This window comes from Nerophis ophidion, linkage group LG03 (assembly GCF_033978795.1).
Source record: "Nerophis ophidion isolate RoL-2023_Sa linkage group LG03, RoL_Noph_v1.0, whole genome shotgun sequence".
NCBI lineage: Eukaryota > Metazoa > Chordata > Actinopteri > Syngnathiformes > Syngnathidae > Nerophis > Nerophis ophidion.
Window position 1 is genome coordinate 89,595,320 of NC_084613.1, and position 19,891 is coordinate 89,615,210.

The 19,891-nt window shown below is 41.8% G+C and overlaps 1 protein-coding gene across 5 annotated transcripts in view; it reads left to right on the forward strand.

Annotated features, from left to right (window-relative positions):
- Positions 1 to 19,891, forward strand: part of LOC133550215 (ribokinase-like) — a 70,121-nt gene that overhangs the window by 474 nt on the left and 49,756 nt on the right. The window contains exons 2-3 of one of the 5 annotated variants that reach the window (XM_061896364.1): positions 679 to 825; positions 4,430 to 4,491. The exons of 2 other annotated variants lie outside the window; for them this stretch is intronic. In XM_061896364.1, the coding sequence (XP_061752348.1) occupies positions 814 to 825; positions 4,430 to 4,491 (74 nt within the window). In that variant the 5' untranslated portion in view covers positions 679 to 813. The remainder of the gene's footprint in view (positions 1 to 678; positions 826 to 4,429; positions 4,492 to 19,891) is intronic. 2 more of the 5 variants (XM_061896366.1, XM_061896368.1) reach the window with 2 other exon arrangements.

The window sequence follows — 19,891 nt, forward strand, 5'->3', positions numbered from 1 at the left end:
TTGATTAGGGCGTATTTTAGCAAACAAAGTTGAAATCACTCCAATTCATTCCGAACATTGTTATTTAAAAAATGTACATTTGAGAAGTGTTAAGTTGGAGTAAAAGTACCAAATAGTCACACGCACACCAAGAGTGGTGAAATGATCCTCTGCATTTGACCCATCACCCTCAAACCCTCACCCTTCGGGAGGTGAGGGGAGCAGTGAGCAGCAGCGGTGGCCACGCCTGGAAAACATTTTTTGGTGATTTAAAGGCCTACTGAAATGAGATTTTCTTATTTAAAAGGGAATAGTAGGTCCATTCTATATGTCATACTTGATCATTTTCGCGATATTGCCATATTTTTGCTTAAAGGACTTGAGTAGAGAACATCGACGATAAAGTTCGCAACTTTTGGTCGCTAATAAAAAAGCCCTGCCTTTACCGGAAGTATGTGCGCGTGACGTCACGAGTTACAGGGCTCCGCACATATTCACGTTGTTTATAATGGGAGCCACCAGCAGTAAGAGCAATTCCGACAGAGAAAGCGACAATTTCCCCATTAATTTGAGCGAGGATGAAAGATTTGTGAATTAGGATATTGATAGTGAAGAAGTAGAAAAAGCGTTTCAGATGTGATTAGACACATTTACTAGGATAATTCTGGAAGATCCCTTATCTGCTTATTGTTTTAATAGCGTTTTAGTGAGATTGTAAAGACATACCTCGAGGTCGGATGGCTGCGGTGAACACGCGGTGTCTCAAAGAGAAGCTGAGGAGCCAAGCTCACAGCTGCCTTTTTTGACAGCTGCTGCAGGACGACGAATAATCCAATGATGTCTCCGGTAAGATATACATCACAATTTTCCCATCCAAAAACATGCTGGTTGACGGAGAGAAAACATGTTCGCTTGACCGCTCTGCTTTACAACAAACAAAGAAATACCGGATGTGTCTCGGTGCTAAAGACAGCTGCAATCCACCGCTTTCTACCAACAGCATTATTCTTTATAGTCTCCATTATTAAATGAACAAATTGCAAAAGATTCAGCAACACAGATGTCCAGAATACTGTGTAATTATGCGATTAAAGCAGACGACTTTTAGCCGCTAGTGGTGCATCGCTAATATTTCCTGACAGTCAGTGACGTCACGCGCACGCATCACCATTCCGCGACGTTTTCAACAAGAAACTTGTGGGAAATTTAAAATTGCAATTTTGTAAACTAAAAACGCTGTATTGGCATGTGTTGCAATGTTAATATATCATCATTGATGTATAAACTATCAGACTGCGTGGTCGGTAGTAGTGGGTTTCAATAGGCTTTGAAGGTGTATCAGGTCAAAATGCAGCTGAGAGAGGCTCCAGCGACACAAAAAAGGGACAAGCGGTGGAAAATGGGTGGATGGGTTGTTGTCTTGACTCAATTGTAAAATTGATTAAGAGTTACATATAAGCTCTGGGGTTGCAGTCAGGGGCGTAGCAACAAATTCGCGCTGACATAAAAGCTAGCTTAACTCTTGCGATAGTTAGCTTTTACGGCTAATTCCGTAGCACGCCTCAGTGTTGATTGATTGATTGATTGAAACTTTTGTTAGTAGATTGCACAGTACAGTACATATTCCGTACAATTGACCATTAAATGGTAACACCCGAATACGTTTTTTAACTTGTTTAAGTTGGGGTCCACGTTAATCAAATCATGGTGTTCACTCTTACGATAACAATGTCGCTACAGTTTGGTTATTATACAGGTTACGGAATGTAAATGAAGTATATGTGACAGTTTTTGAATGCATTTTTAAAGTGATTTAGTGTTGGGATAGATTGCTCCCATTTGCTGCATTGTCACCCGCCAAGAGCGAATCGATTTTTACATGTTAGAATGCAAAAAAAAAGGTTGGTCTTATTGTTGCTCATAATAATTATGCACAGCAGCCCCCGCGACCCCAAAAGGGACAAGCAGTAGGAAATGGATGGATGTATTTTAATTATAAATAATAATGACTATATTCTCTCAATTCTAGGGAAACTGCTTTTTCTCTGTAAAAGTATAATACACAAAATCGCACTATACTGTGCTTTTCCTAACCAATTCCTAACCAACTGAATCGATGTTTCTGTTATTTCTAAAAAAGAACGTGTCTATTGTTTTGTTTACTTCATTTGATGGATACACAGTTTTGCCAACAGCGCAGTGAAACTTAAAAAAGTTTACAGATATGACAGATATGTAGACAATTCATTATATATTTTTTCAACCTTTTTAAATAAAATCATATCACTCCATCTATATATCAGTTTTCTACCGCTTGTCACTCTCGGGGTAGCGGGGGGTGCTGAAGCCTATCATCATAGCAAATTATGCAAATTATCGAAGATGTCATCATGGTGACCACGCTCATAACCATGCCCCCAGCGCCACATGTAATTTGGGGGAAATCCTGTATATGTATATATATATATATATATATATATATATATATATATATATATATATATATATATATATATATATATATATATATATATATATATACATGGGGCGGCATAGCTCGGTTGGTAGAGCGGCCGTGTCAGCAACTTGAGGGTTGCAGGTTCGATTCCCGCTTCCGCCATCCTAGTCACTGCCGTTGCGTCCTTGAGCAAGACACTTAACCCACCTGCTCCCAGTGCCACCCACACTGGTTTAAATGTAACTTAGATATTGGATTTCACTATGTAAAGCGCTTTGAGTCACTAGAGAAAAGCGCTATATAAATATAATTCACTTCACTTCACACTTCACTTCACATATATATACATGTAAATCAATACATGTATATCAATACATATATATACATGTATGTATATACAGTATACACATATATATATATATATATGTATATGTATATATATACATGTATATGTATACATATTATTATTATATACATATACATGTATATATATACATATACATATATATATATATATATATATATATATATATATATATATATATACACATGTATGTGCATATAATAATAATAATAATAATAATGGATTAGATTTATATCGCGCTTTTCTATTGTTATATACTCAAAGCGCTCACAGGGAAGTGGGAACCCATCATTCATTCACACCTACATCAGTAGCCACAGCTGCCCTGGGGTAGACTGACGGAAGCGTGGCTGCCAGTTTGCGCCTACGGCCCCTCCGACCACCATCAATCATTCATTCATCATTCATTCACCGGTGTGAGTGGCACCGGGGATAAAGGGTGAAGTGTCCTTCCCAAGGACACAACGGCAGCGACTTTGATGTCCATAGGTGGGAAGCGAACCTGCAACCCTCAGGTTTCTGGCAAGGCCGCTCTACCCACTACGCCATACCTTCCCGCATTTATATGTATATATATATATATAAATCTATATGTATATACATGTATATATGTATATATACATATATATACAGTATACATAAATATGTATATATATGTGTGTGTGTGTATATATGTATATGTGTGTATATATACATGTATATTCATATATATACTGTATATATATATATAAATGTATATGTACATATATATAGATGTGTATATATATATATGTATATACACATTTATATGTATATGCATATATATATATATATATATATATATATATATGGGGTCGTGGGGGGTGCTGGAGCCTATCTATCTATCTATCTATCTATCTATCTATCTATATATATATATATATATATATATATATATATATATATATATATATATATATATATATATATATATATATGTGTATATATGTATATTTTTTTATTTTTTCAATAATTGGACAAAGCATATCTGAGGAAATGTTCATACAACGGAAGCATCAGTTTTCAAACCATGCATTGCTTTTCTGCAGAGAAAACACAATATGTTGTGAAATATAAAAGCAGAGAGAGAAGAGAAGCATCCTACAGCCAGCGGCCAGGCTTTCCAAGTCCTCCACTGCCGAGGAGGAGATTTGAAGAGATTAACACGCTAGCATTAGCTCTGATACAAGCCGAGGATTGAATTAATTAAAGACTTTGCTTAGCTGGGATGTGTTCACATCGTCTAGCATTGAAACCCCCACCCGCATCAACACCCACACCAACAATTCTATTGGAATCCATCCAACTCACCCAATGATGAACACTCTATTTTTACCGTCTTCGTTGTCTCAACCAAGCGCATGCTAATGTAGGAGCTAAACAATATCAAGTGTTTTAGCTTTGGAGGCTGTTTAGGTATGTAGGTTTGCATATTTTGCCTGAAATACCCTCAGAAGTCCAGTGATGTTTTTGTACTGTTATTACCTTAATGACCAGTTTCATAAACATTCAAAAATCAGGTATTTAGAATAAATACTTTTAATGTTCGCAAATACATTATATTAGCATAATAGAGTTTTACCCACAATAACACAAGTGTGTCTTATCAGATCATGACTGAAGAGGCTTTTGATGTGATTGTCGTTGGCTCCTGTATGACTGATTTGGTGAGGTAAGTGCCCTCAACCCTCATACTATCATTACTGTGTATTAATTTGTATACGCAACAGTGCATCTTTCTTGAATTAGTCATTCTTAAGAAGGTTCAGTATACCATTTCGTAAAAGTAATCTGCCTCCGGGAAATGGTTCTGTGGAAAGCAGCACATTGAGTAATTGATCATCGCTGTAAAACATGTATGTATTTCTTCATAATTTTCAGACTGGATGTGTTATCCCTTGCAAGTGATGTTACACAAGGGTTTGGATTAATGAATGCACATAAAGATTAAAAATCCCACAATTACACTCTGTGCAGCTAAACCATCTTGATCAACGTAGATGACTCAATAAAACATAGCAACCCTGTAAATGTAAAGTTTGAGTTCGACAAAAGTTTGCAGGATTGATCGATCAGTAAAAGGTTGTCCGCACACTCTGCAGAAAGGAGTTCTTCCATTTTAAAGTAGCGCATCGATGCAAAGAATGCATTAGTTGAAAATACCGCCGCAACTACTTTGGTGACTGTGTCGCTCGCCTTACACCAGACCACCGTCACGTCCTCCGTAGGCCTACCTCTGACAGATTCATTCACACAATTGCCAAGTTGATTGCAAAAAACTGCAGGACAATTATTACTTTTGATAAACCATCTTTTTACTAGGGTTTTACAAACTGCATCTGAAGATGCATGGTACATGCAGCCATAAACTATATATCCTCAATAATAAGTGAACAAGAATATACATAGTTAATAAGTTATTGTGTTTAAACTACTGGGACTGAATTCACAGCCACCCTTTGATTGATTTGAATAATGATCGATTGACAGCCCTAATTTAGAATGGGTTTAAAGACTAGTGTGCTCAGAGGCTAATTTTGCTTAAGACAATAGATGGTAAGTTTATTTATAGAGCACAATTCGCACACAAACTAAGTCAGAGTGCTTTACAGAAAAATATAACAAGGCAAAAATGATAATATAAAATAATAATACATATAAGCCAGTGAAGGGCTTCACGGTGGCACAGGGGTTAGTGCGTCTGCCTCGGGATCTTTCTGTGTGGAGTTTGCATGTCCTCCCCGTGAATGCGTGTGGTCCCGCCGGGTACTCCGGCTTCCTCCCACTTCCAAAGACATGCACCTGGGGATAGGTTGATTGGCAACACTAAATTGACCCTATTGTGTGAATGTGAATGTTGTCTGTCTATCGGTGTTGGCACTGCGATGAGGTGGTGACTTGTCCTAGGTTTACCCCGCTTTCCGCCCGATTGTAGCTGAGATAGGCACCAGCGCCCCCCGCGACACCAAAGTGAATAAGCGGTAGAAAATGGACCGATGGATGGATTGATAAGCCAGTGCATTGACCTAAGCACTAGACTAATTTGGTCATATTTCCTAGTTCTACAAACCCTGTTTCCATATTAGTTGGGAAATTGTGTTAGATGTAAATATAAACGGAATACAATGATTTGCAAATCATTTTCAACCCATATTCAGTTGATTATGTTCCAAAGACAACAGATTTGATGTTAAAACTGATAAACATTTTTTTTTTTTGCAAATAATCATTAACTTTAGAATTTGATGCCAGCAACACGTGACAAAGAAGTTGGGAAAGGTGGCAATAAATACTGATAAAGTTGAGGAATGCTCATCAAACACTTATTTGGAACATCCCACAGATGTGCAGGCTAATTGGGGACAGGTGGGTGCCATGATTGGGTATAAAAGCAGCTTCCATGAAATGCTAAGTAATTCAAAAACAAGGATGGGGCGAGGGTCACCACTTTGTAAGTAAACTGTCGAACAGTTTAAGAACAACATTTCTCAACGAGCTATTGCAAGGAATTTAGGGATTTTACCATCTACGGTACTTAAAATAATCAAAAGGTTCAGAGAATCTGGAGAAATCACTGCACGTAAGCGATGATATTACGAACCTTTGAGCCCTCAGTCGGTACTGCATCAAAAACCGACATCAGTGTGTAAAGGATATCACCACATGGGCTCAGGAACACTTCATAAAACTACTGTCTGTAACTTCAGTTGGTCACTACATCTGTAAGTGCAAGTTAAAACTCTGCTATGCAAAGCAAAAGCCATTTATCAACAACACCCAGGAAAGCCGCCAGCTTTGCTGGGCCCGAGCTCATCTATGATGGACTGATGCAAAGTGGAAGAGTTTTCTGTGTCTCAGAGTCCACATTTCAAATTATATTTGAAAACTGTGGACGTGGTGTCCTCCGGAACAAAGAGGAAACTAACCATCCGGATTGTTATATGCGCAAAGTTCAAAAGCTAGCAACTGTGATGGTATGGGGGTGCATTAGTGCCCAAGGCATGGGTAACTTACACATCTGTGAAGGCACCATTAATGCTGAATGGTCCATACAGGTTTTGGAGCAATATATGTTGTCATCCAAGCAACGTTATCATAGACGGCCCTGCTTATTTCAGCAAAGGAATGCCAAGCCATGTGTTACAACAGCGTGGCTTCGTAGTAAAAGAGTACGGGTACTTTACTGGCCTGCCTGCAGTCCAGACATGTCTCCCATCGAAAATGTGTGGCGCATTATGAAGCGTAAAATACGACAACAAGACTGTTGAACAACTCAAGCTGTACATCAAGCAAAAATGGTAAAGAATTCAACTTTCAAAGCTTCAAAAATTAGTTTCCTCAGTTCCCAAACGTTTATTGAGTGTTGTTAAAAGAAAATGTAATGTAACAAGACCTCCTCTCTGAGCTGCAACCTTATCGTGGTAGAGGAGTTTGCGTGTCCCAATGATCCTAGGAGCTATGTTGTCCGGGGGCATAAAGCCCCCTGGTAGGGTCTCCCAAGGCAAACAGGTTCTAGGTGAGGGATCAGACAAAGAGCAGCTCGAAGACCTTTATGAAGAAGAAACATCATGGACCCAGATTTCCCTCGCCCGGACGCGGGTCACCGGGGCCCCCCTCTGGAGCCAGGCCCGGAGGTGGGGCACGATGGCGAGCGCCTGGTGGCCGGGCCTGTTCCCATGGGGCCCGGCCGGGCACAGCCCGAAGAGGCAACGTGGGTCACCCCTCCAATGGGCTCACCACCCATAGCAGGGGCCATAGAGGTCGGGTGCATTGTGAGCTGGGCGACAGCCGAAGGCAGGGCACTTGGCGGTCCGATCCTCGGCTACAGAAGCTAGCTCTTGGGACGTGGAACGTCACGTCACTGGGGGGGAAAGAGCCTGAGCTAGTGCGCGAAGTCGAGAAATTCCGGCTGGATATAGTCGGACTCACTTCGACGCACAGCAAGGGCTCTGGAACCACTTCTCTCGAGAGGGATTGGACCCTCTTCCACTCTGGCGTTGCCGGCAGTGAGAGGCGACGGGCTGGGGTGGCAATTCTTGTTTCCCCCCGGCTCAAAGCCTGTACGTTGGAGTTCAACCCGGTGGACGAAAGGGTAGCCTCCCTCCGCCTTCGGGTGGGGGGACGGGTCCTGACTGTTGTTTGTGCTTATGCACCAAACAGCAGTTCAGAGTACCCACCCTTTTTGGAAGCGCTCGAGGGAGTACTGGAAAGTGCTCCCCCGGGTGATTCCCTTGTCCTACTGGGAGACTTCAACGCTCACGTTGGCAACGACAGTGAAACCTGGAGAGGCGTGATTGGGAAGAATGGCCGCCCGGATCTGAACCCGAGTGGTGTTTTGTTATTGGACTTTTGTGCTCGTCACAGTTTGTCCATAACAAACACCATGTTCAAACATAAGGGTGCCCATATGTGCACTTGGCACCAGGACACCCTAGGCCGCAGTTCCATGATCGACTTTGTAGTTGTGTCTTCGGATTTGCGGCCTCATGTTATGGACACTCGGGTGAAGAGAGGGGCGGAGCTTTCTACCGATCACCACCTGGTGGTGAGTTGGCTGCGATGGTGGGGGAGGATGCCGGACAGACCTGGGAGGCCCAAACGCATTGTGAGGGTCTGCTGGGAACGTCTGGCAGAGTCTCCTGTCAGACAAAGTTTCAATTCCCACCTCCGGAAGAACTTTGAACATGTCACGAGGGAGGTGCTGGACATTGAGTCCGAGTGGACCATGTTCCGCACCTCTATTGTCGAGGCGGCAGATCGGAGCTGTGGCCGCAAGGTAGTTGGTGCCTGTCGGGGCGGCAATCCTAAAACCCCTTGGTGGACACCAGCGGTGAGGGATGCCGTCAAGCTGAAGAAGGAGTCCTATCGGGTCCTTTTGGCTCATAGGACTCCGGAGGCAGTGGACAGGTACCGACAGGCCAAGCGGTGTGCAGCTTCAGCGGTCGCGTAGGCAAAAACTCGGACATGGGAAGAGTTCGGGGAAGCCATGGAAAACGACTTCCGGACGGCTTCGAAGCGATTCTGGACCACCGTCCGCCGCCTCAGGAAGGGGAAACAGTGCACTATCAACACCGTGTATGGTGCGGATGGTGTTCTGCTGACCTCGACTGCGGATGTTGTGGATAGGTGGAAGGAATACTTCGAAGACCTCCTCAATCCCACCAACACGTCTTCCTATGAGGAAGCAGTGCCTGGGGAATCTGTGGTGGACTCACCTATTTCTGGGGCTGAGGTCGCTGAGGTAGTTAAAAAGCTCCTCGGTGGCAAGGCCCCAGGGGTGGACGAGATCCGCCCGGAGTTCCTTAAGGCTCTGGATGCTGTGGGGCTGTCTTGGTTGACAAGACTTTGCAGCATCGCGTGGACATCGGGGGCGGTACCTCTGGATTGGCAGACCGGGGTGGTGGTTCCTCTCTTTAAGAAGGGGGACCGGAGGGTGTGTTCCAACTATCGTGGGATCACACTCCTCAGCCTTCCCGGTAAGGTTTATTCAGGTGTACTGGAGAGGAGGCTACGTCGGATAGTCGAACCTCGGATTCAGGAGGAACAGTGTGGTTTTCGTCCTGGTCGTGGAACTGTGGACCAGCTCTATACTCTCGGCAGGGTTCTTGAGGGTGCATGGGAGTTTGACCAACCAGTCTACATGTGCTTTGTGGACTTGGAGAAGGCATTCCACCGTGTCCCTCGGGAAGTCCTGTGGGGAGTGCTCAGAGAGTATGGGGTATCGGACTGTCTTATTGCGGCGGTCCGTTCCCTGTACGATCAGTGCCAGAGCTTGGTCCGCATTGCCGGCAGTAAGTCGAACACATTTCCAGTGAGGGTTGGACTCCGCCAAGGCTGTCCTTTGTCACCGATTCTGTTCATAACTTTTATGGACAGAATTTCTAGGCGCAGTCAAGGCGTTGAGGGGTTCCGGTTTGGTAACCGCAGGATTAGGTCTCTGCTTTTTGCAGATGATGTGGTCCTGATGGCTTCATCTGACCGGGATCTTCAGCTCTCGCTGGATCGGTTCGCAGCCGAGTGTGAAGCGACCGGAATGAGAATCAGCACCTCCAAGTCCGAGTCCATGGTTCTCGCCCGGAAAAGGGTGGAGTGCCATCTCCGGGTTGGGGAGGAGACCCTGCCCCAAGTGGAGGAGTTCAAGTACCTAGGAGTCTTGTTCACGAGTGAGGGAAGAGTGGATCGGGAGATCGACAGGCGGATCGGTGCGGCGTCTTCAGTAATGCGGACGTTGTACCGGTCCGTTGTGGTGAAGAAGGAGCTGAGCCGGAAGGCAAAGCCCTCAATTTACCGGTCGATCTACGTTCCCATCCTCACCTATGGTCATGAGCTTTGGGTCATGACCGAAAGGATAAGATCACGGGTACAAGCGGCCGAAATGAGTTTCCTCCGCCGTGTGGCGGGGCTCTCCCTTAGAGATAGGGTGAGAAGCTCTGCCATCCGGGAGGAACTCAAAGTAAAGCCGCTGCTCCTTCACATCGAGAGGAGCCAGATGAGGTGGTTCGGGCATCTGGTCAGGATGCCACCCGAACGCCTCCCTAGGGAGGTGTTTAGGGCACGTCCAACCGGTAGGAGGCCACGGGGAAGACCCAGGACACGTTGGGAAGACTATGTCTCCCGGCTGGCCTGGGAACGCCTCGGGATCCCCCGGGAAGAGCTAGACGAAGTGGCTGGGGAGAGGGAAGTCTGGGTTTCCCTGCTTAGGCTGTTGCCCCCGCGACCCGACCTCGGATAAGCGGAAGATGATGGATGGATGGATGGGTAATGTAACACAGTGATGAACATGCCCTTTCCGAAATTCTTTGGCACAAGTTGTGGCCATGAAATTCTAAGTTAATTATTATTTGCAAAAAAAAAATAAAGTTTATGAGTGTGAACATCAAATATCTTGTCTTTGTAGCGCATTCAATTGAATATGGGTTGAAAAGAAATTGCAAATCATTGTTTTCCATTTTTATTTACATCTACCACAATTTCCCAACTCATAAGGAAACGGGGTTTGTAGTCAGGACTCAAGCAGCAGCATTCTGAATGTACTCCAGCTGCTCTACAGCTTTTTTAGAAAGTGTAAAGGCTATTACAGTAGTTTAACCTGGTGGAGACAAAGGCCTGGATTAGCATTTTTATGTCTGATTTAGACATTATTCCTCCTATTTTTCAGGTAGTGAAATGCTGTTAATGTTATTGACTTAGCGTGGCTGTTGAAGATCAAGTCTGAGTCTATTATTACCCATAAATTTTTAAGCGGTTTATTAAGTTTCTGGGAGAAAGTCTCAAGGTGATTATGAACAGTTTCTCAACGCTTATGGGCCAAAAAAAAAATTCTGTTTTGTGAGTTTAGTTGAAAAAAATTGTTTTGCATCCACACACTGATCTGTTCAATGCAGTGACAAACTGAATCAACAGGCCGACTGTGGAGGGGGCCGTAGTCTGCAGGCCTGCCGCGGAGGAGGGTGTGTAAGGACTGGCCTCGAAGTCAGCAGCAGGTGAGTAGATTGCCCTGTTGGGACTTGTTGTCTAATCACCTGTCACCCTTATTAGCAGCAGCCGGTAAAGAGACACGAGGTTAGGAATTGGAGAGAGAGAGACGCGCTAAGAGCAGGAAGGCAGAGACACGCCGGACTGAAAAGTCCTCAAAATATATACTCAGGAAAACCTAGCAACATAGCAGAGAGACTTTCACAGCTACAGTACATGTTACATTTTTTCATCACAACATTGCTGCTTTATCAATGAAAGCCAAAGCAGTGTCCCAACTTTGCTTTGTTAGAGTGTGATTAGATTGTCACCGCTTGCTTTAGTGAGAAGGGATGCTCCATTGTCCCACATTGGGCGCCACTGTGAAAGTCTCTCTGTTGTGAGGGTTCTCCTGTGTCCAATAAATCTTTCGTGAGCCCGGTGTGCAGGTTTGAACCAGTCTTTTATTGACATGCACAAGTCTTGTTTGCTTCTCAGCAGTATATATTTTGAGGACTTTTCAGTCCGGCGTGTCTCTGCCTTCCGGCTCTCTGCATATGTCTCTCTCTCTCCAACTCCCAACCTCGTGTCTCGCACCGGCTGTTGCTAAAAAGGGCGATAGGTGATTTGATAACCACACCCAGCTGGGCAATCTACTCACCTGCCGCTGACTTCAAGGCCGGTAGATATACACCCCGCCCTGCGGCCGACCCGCAGACCACGCCCCCCTCCACACCGACATTCACTTGCCGTCAGTGCCACGTAGATCCGAGCATCATCTGCATAGTTGTTGTAGGACACAATGAAGCTGCACTATAGCTGACCTAATAGCAACATGTACAAGTTGAACAATAGGGGTCCTATGTCGAGTCCTGAAAAACCCCACACAGGTCATAGCCATTTGATCAGAGACACAGTTACCAATTCCAACAAAGTTTGTCCTGTGATAGAGATAGGACTTGAACAAGTTAAGAGCAGAACCAGGAATTCCCACCCATTTTTCTAACCTCTGTAATAAGATAGTATGGTCAACTGTGTCAAAGGCAGCGCTCAGGTCCAGCAGAACCAAGACTGAGACTTTTCCTCCGTCTGTGTTAAGGCAGATATTTGTCACCTTCATCAGCGTTCCTTTAGTGCTGTGGTGGGGCTTCAGGCCTGATTAGAAGGTATCTAACACATTGTAATACTATTACAGTGTTCCCGCGCCACTTTGTGGATCATTTGATATGGTTTCAGCGCATGGCAGATTTAAAAGTACCTTTTGAGTACGCTGTGATTTGAGTCCCCATCTAAGTTTCGTGTTAAAATTACATAGGGTTTAGAGCAGGGGTGCCCATTACGTCGATCGCGATCGACTGGTCGATCTCGGGGGGTGTGTCAGTCGATCTCAAGCCAGGCATTAAAAAATATACATAAAAATGAGCAATCATCAATCATACCAAGACTTCACTTTCGTCAGTTGTTTAACATTCTCGGCACCCGAGGATCTTGTGAGATGACGCTGGCTGCTGCAAGCTCATATTTAAGAAAAAAATCACTAACAGGGCGGACGCAGAGAAACACATTTTATTTCTAGAGACTCCGTACCTACTGTCAAAACTCTAAAGACCGACTGCACAGTTCCTGTCTTCACCATAAAAGACCTGTTTCATCCTGCCTGTGCTAACAAAATAAGAGTCTCAGAAAGCTAGCGTGCACAAGCTAGCAAACTACGGAGTTTGATGCCAATGTATTTCTCCCCCGCCCTCAGCGACCGCTTTCTCACTTGCTTGCCCACTCGCACTCTCACTGATGTCACTCACCTGCTGCCAGACATTAAAGGGCCACACACATATGCTACTTTCATAACAAAGTGTTTAAAAACGAGTATGCAAGTTGGACAAATGAGATGCCAAATCCAACCACTTTCATGTGGTATTGGACAGAAAGGAGGACTTTTTTTTTTTCCTCCATTTGAAAATGCGGACGTTATCAGCACCACTGTCTAATTCCAATCAATGCAAGTCATCAGAATCAAATACACCAACTTATATTCTTGTCTTCATGAAAGAAAGGAATCTATGTGTGTTAAACATGCTTGTATTATCATTAAACACCATTAACTTGTTAACAAAAATGTCTCTTTCATAAATAAATAAATATAAATTATAAATAGGAATGAGGTAGATCTCCTCGACTTGGTCAATTGAAAAGTAGCTCGCCTGCAGAAAAAGTGTGAGCGCCCCTGGTTTAGAATGTATACAAAGTGTTTATAATCATGCATGAAAGCTGTGTGGAGTGTTGGTGCAACGATTCGTTGATTTGTAGACAAATATTAATGTTTTGTATTTAAAAAAACAACTTAAAAAGTATTGAAAATGTAATCGTAAATAAAGAAACAAATTGGGTGTATTACACCAGGCACCGTCAAGAACATTGATAAACAGGAAAATTGAAGGTGCCAATGAGTGGGGTAGACGGGCCAACACCGATATTCTTTCAGGGGGCCCAGAATTCCTGGCAACGTCCGTCATTGCAGCCCTTGTGTGTAGGGCTAATTAATACTTTAAATGCATATGATGTTCATAGAAATAGATCACATTGAATATATAATAACATAATGTAAAACAGATTGTTGGGATGCAGTAAAATTAACATTCTTGGCCAAAACCAAAAATTAAAAAAAACAATCTCGAAAACCGGAATACTGAACAAAATTAATATGCCAATTATTATTACCTATGCGGCAAGGGCAATTGCTGTGTAAAAGCCTCATAAAAATCAAGTCATTGCAATTGTACACATGAATATTCATCCATAAAAACAATCATACAATTATGAAAATATTTATCAACCACTGTTATCACAACAATATGAAATAAAAATAGTAATGTATAGGCCACTGGGCCAAACGCTTGAGTTTTTAGCAAATAAATGACCTGCATTCTAGTAAAACATTAAAAGAATGTTTGTGTATGACATTCTGGCAATACAATTGCATTTGCGTGAAAATGTTAAGGTCTTTTTTAAAGTAAATTTGAATTATTAATCAAAAATCCAAAATGTGATTATCATGTTTATCAAATAAATAGTTTGACAGCGCTGTTTTAAAACCATGATGATATTTGTATTGTGTTTTGTGCAACATTTGTGTCAGGACAGGTTAAGATCTTTTAATGACTCTGGAAAGATAATGGGTTTTTTTGTCAAATATATGCATAGTCTTTAATTAATTTTTGGAAGTCAGTGGCCTGGGGTCTTCCATTAAATCCAGTTTGAGTGCAGAATTAATGGAAAACTTCTTTATCACAGGACGGAAGTGAAATTGGAGGCAAATATGAGGTTGTTTTTTTTTTACAACAATAAAAGCTTGGAGTAAGGCTTTTTTAAAATATTAAATACATTTCACTCACATTGGGTCGCTCAATCAATGCTGTAGTTCATCCCAAAATGTGTATTTTATTCACAAAACTCTGTAAAGCAGGCCTTCATGTACCATTGTTTATGCACTAGGGCAAAATTAAGTTGGAATCACACAATTGTCTAACTTGGTAAAATGGGGAAGTTAAGATTCTGGGATTACTAACGGGTTGAGACAAGCTATTAATTAACGGTTAAGGTGTGTCCGAAGATTTTCGCACCTCACAGTAAATAATTGGATCTGATCTAACATTCTTTGGAAAAAAAGTTAATTTTCTCTCGTGATCCCACATGACGGTTTGGACTTACTTTAATAATTTTCCCGTGTTTTGTATTATTTCTTTTCCAGCGCTCTCATTTCCTTGTTAACACATCCTGTGCGCTTCCATTTCCTGCCACTTCAACTTTAGTCTGAGCTTTGCTCCCTTCATGTGTTCCTGTTTGACAATCAGGAGAAACACCTGCACCTGGTTGTCAATCATGACACAGGTTGATTATTGTATGTACATTGCTGTGTTAACGTGTTTGCATGTGCTTTGCACTACCTGCTTGCTTGGTGGTATTTTTACTTGCGGTCGACTGCCTCGTCCATGCTGGTGCCTTGTCCATGCATGCTTTGCTGCATTAAATCCTCTTTTAGCAGCACGTTGCATGTTGACTCTACATCTTGTAATCACACCCTCAACCATGACAATTTTCTCAAATACAAAAACTGTCAGCAATATTCTGGAAATACTAATAGCAACTAGCCTTTAAACATAACCCAATATGATGGCTTGATTTTCTACGTGTCAGTCGGGTATTTTGAATATTTTCTAACTTTTCGTAATAATAATGATTTAATAGCTAGGGCTGCGAATCTTTGGGGGTCCCACGATCCGATTCAATTCCGATTCTTGGGGTCACGATTCGATTAAAAATTGATTATTTTTTTTTCAATTCAACACAATTCTCGATTCAAAAACGTTTTTTTCCCGATTTAAAATGATTCTCTATTCATTCAATACATAGGATTTCAGCATGATCTATCTACCCCAGTCTGCTGACATGCAAGCAGAGTAGTAGATTTTTGTAAAAAGCTTTTATAATTGTAAAGGACAATATTTTATCAACTGATTGCAATAATGTAAATTTGTTTTAACTATTAAACGAACCAAAAATATGACTCATTTTATCTCTGTGAAAATATTGGACACAGTGTGTTGTCAAACTTATGAGATGCGATGCAAGTGTAAGCCACTGTGACACTATTGTTCTTTTTTTTTATATATAAATGTCTAATGATAATGTCAATGAGGGGTTTTTAATAACTACTATGCTGAAATTATAACTAATATTGATACTGTTGTTGATAATATTAATTTTTGTTTCACTACTTTTGGTTTGTTCTGTGTCGTGTTTGTGTCTACTCTCAATTGTTTTGTTTATTGCATTTTGAGTGTTGCTGGGTCAGGTTTGGTTTTGGAATTGGATTGCATTGTTATGGTATTGCTGTATATTGTTTTGTTGGATTAATAAAAAATAAAGATTTTTTAAAAAATGAGAATCGAATCCGAATTGCACAACCTTTTTTCTCACACCCCTAATAATAACTACAACTCTCTATCAGCAATTAAATTGTTTTCTTGTTCTGTAATTTCTAATGGGCTATATATAGGGCGTTTTCCATCATGCCTTGTAACTGTCTAAACAAAATACAGGAAGTATTTTAAACATGGTCAATACTTCCGGATTTCCGTTGCTTGTCCCAAAATCCCTAAAATGTACATTAGTAATACATGTTCCGTTGACAACCTTAGGAATAAAAAAAAAATAACTGTAATCAGATTTCTGGTCATAAACATTTTTTAGAAATAATTAATTATTAGCAGCTGTCATGACTCTGAGATATCGGCTGGGGTCATCTCTGCGCTGCTGATCCGCCTCCAGTTGGGATGATTCCTGATGGCTCCGCTGTGAACGGGTCTCTCGCTGCTGTGTTGGATCGGCTTTGGACTGGACTCTCGCGACTGTGTTGGATCCATTATAGATTGAACTTTCACAGTATCATGTTAGACCCGCTCGACATCCATTGCTTTCCTCCTCTCCAAGGTTCTCATAGTCATCATTGTCACCGACGTCCCACTGGGTGTGAGTTTTCCTTGCCCTTATGTGGGCCTACCGAGGATGTCGTAGTGGTTTGTGCAGCCCTTTGAGACACTAGTGATTTAGGACTATATAAGTAAACATTGATTGATTGATTGATGTATAGTTTAAGACAGATTTTGATAGATACAGAAACCAAATAATTGCTTTGGTGTTTGCATGGTTGGCGATCTAAAGAATATAGGTAAGTTGTATGCCTTACTTTGAAAAATGTTGCTGTTGCATCATTTTTCTTGGTGGAGAGATTATTTGAGCCACGCAGTCCTTTCCCACAAGTTGTTAGTCACCGGCCAATCACGGTTAAAAACGGCTTGTCATCCTCATTTACTATAAACTTTGGAAGGAATGACACAATCGGCAGTTAATAGGATGAAGCGTTGTTTTTAGAGGATCCGGCCAACTCAATATGTTGTTTTTTCTCTTATATCTTCCATAAATATTAAGTTGTTCAACACGGGGAAAAAAATCTAAACATAATTCAACAATCTTATTCCTAAAACACTGTGGTTTCAGTCCCCCCGCCTCACCCCTTTTTGTCGTCAATTTTTCTCATCGGCAATTTAACTAGTGAATCTGCTTTGAATGGCAGGCGTTATCAATGACAAATATAACAACCCTCCATCCATCCATTTTCTACGGCTTGTCCCTTTTGGGGTCGCGGGAGGTCGCTAACGCCTATCTCAGCTGCATTCGGGCGGTAGGTGGGGTACACCCTGGACAAGTCGCCCCAACAGAAAATGAGAAGGCTTTAGAGGTGGAGGTCAGACTGCAGATCGGAGGGGCTAGTCGGAATATATTTGCAGCCCTTCAAAGTGATGCAAGGCTTTGAAGTGGAAAAATCTGTCCATCCATCCATTTTCTACCGTTTGTCCCTCTCGGGGTCTTGAAAAGTCAGAGGTTGTGTGCTGCTTCAGATGACTGACACCCACCAAATGCCTTCACACACTCACACGTGCATCACAAATACAGCTTTTTTGTCATAAAAGTTGTGTCTAATGATCTATCTGCTATGTACTTAGAGGAAGATGGAACCATGGCCAAAACCATACAGTGGCCCCTTCTGTGGGGACAAGAGTGAGATAAGACAGAGAGACAACAGCAACAAAAAACAACTACAGTCCTACATTAGCAAATATGAAATGTACAAATATGATACCAAAAATTAGAAAGTAGAACCAGTCAGTAAAGTAGGTAGTAATATCGCAAAAATGACAATTAAAATTTTTGCAATAAAAATACCAATAGAAATACTAATATGGATAATGAATGATAATAATGACCTCTATTATCAACATTACAATTGCTTCAAATGTAACAATACATAAATGTAATGAATACTTGAATTACAAAAGAAAGCAGGTAAGAGGGGAGGAGAGAAAGAGAAGCGGACTTGATTAACATTCGACATTGTTATGTTAAAATCAGTTAGGCTTTAGAAGTGTGGTGTGTTTCAACCTGGTTTCCTCCAGAGGGTGGGAGGGACAATGTTATATATGTTTGATGAGGTGTGATTGTATGCATGAGTGTGACCGGTAAGTGTATGTACAGTATGTATGTACGTTTATACAGTGAATGCGCATGTATGTATCGTGTGTGTGTGTGTGTGTGTGTGTGTGTGTGTGTGTGTGTGTGTGTGTGTGTGTGTGTGTGTGTGTGTGTGTGTGTGTGTGTGTGTGTGTGTGTGTGTATGTGTTGTGTTCTGGCAATACTTAATGGGGACATCGCTCTGTTTACACAGTCACCTTTAGAGAACCTCTGACGGTATGGGGACAAAAAAAAAAGGATCCCCTAAAGAAAATAAGTCAGATCCATTTTGAAGATGCCTAAGTAATCATGTCGTATTTAATTAAAACTTGTATTTTTTTTTAAATGGTCCTCAATAGTCATGTCCAAATTTTTGTGAATTATGCACAATTATTTAAATTTGGTCCCCATGAACCATATTAACACTTTTCCCCCAGGATCCCCAGTAAGAATGATCAGCACATTACTTCATCAATCCAGAGATTTAAAGACGTGTAAGAGCTAACTGGGGAGTGGCCATTTTACCTTTTTTTTTGTTATGCCTCCACGACCTGTAGAAAGGGTGGTCCCCACAAGTGATGATGAAAAACTTGGTCCCCATTCCAAATGATAATACCAGTGTGTGTGTGTGTGTGTGTGTGTGTGTGTGTGTGTGTGTGTGTGTGTGTGTGTGTGTGTGTGTGTGTGTGTGTGCGTGCGTGCGTGCGTGTGTGTGTGTTCTTACTTATGTATGTATGCGTATACTGTATATGTACTGTATGTATAGGCGTGTGTATTCATGCATGTATGTTTGTGTGCGTGTACAATATATTTAAATAGATAAATAGTTAGTACTTTATTGATTCCTTCAGGAGAGTTCCCTCAGGAAAATTTAAATTCCAGCACCAGTGTACAGAATTTAGATGGAATTTAAAAAGTAAATAATGGGGGTAATTGTTATTGTTTTGCATCCCCTGTCATCATAGTAAACCCCTCCCCTCTCCCCCAGAGAGGAGTTTTACAGTCTGATGGCGTGTGGGACAAAAGAGTTTTTGAGTCTATTGGTCCTGCACTTGTGCTGAAGCAATCTAGCACTGAACAGGCTCCTCTGGCTACCGATAGCGGTATGCAAAGGGGGCTGGCATACGTGCGGGAGCCAAAGTATGTTGGTGGATTTGTCATTCTATCACAGTATATGTTTAGTTGTTGCAATGCTGCTTATTCTATAGATTTGGATTTATTTAGGGGTAATTATACTGGTACTGCTATTCCAATGACATGTCAAAATGTTCTAATGTTGCAGTTTGATAGACATTGAAGTTTGAGTACTTTGTTTAATATAACTATGCTTAATCCATCACTTAAATTGAATATTCTGATTAATGTTGGTTGAAGCCTTTACGCCAGGGGTTGCAAACTCAATTTACTGAGGGGCCACTGGAGGTTGGGTGAGGTTGACAAGCACAAAGTATTCACTTAAGAATCCAGTTTCAACCACTTGACTAAACGCGTTAACTACAGTACTTCGGCCAGAACCTGTAATAGTCCTGAGCTATGGTTGGCCTTAAGTC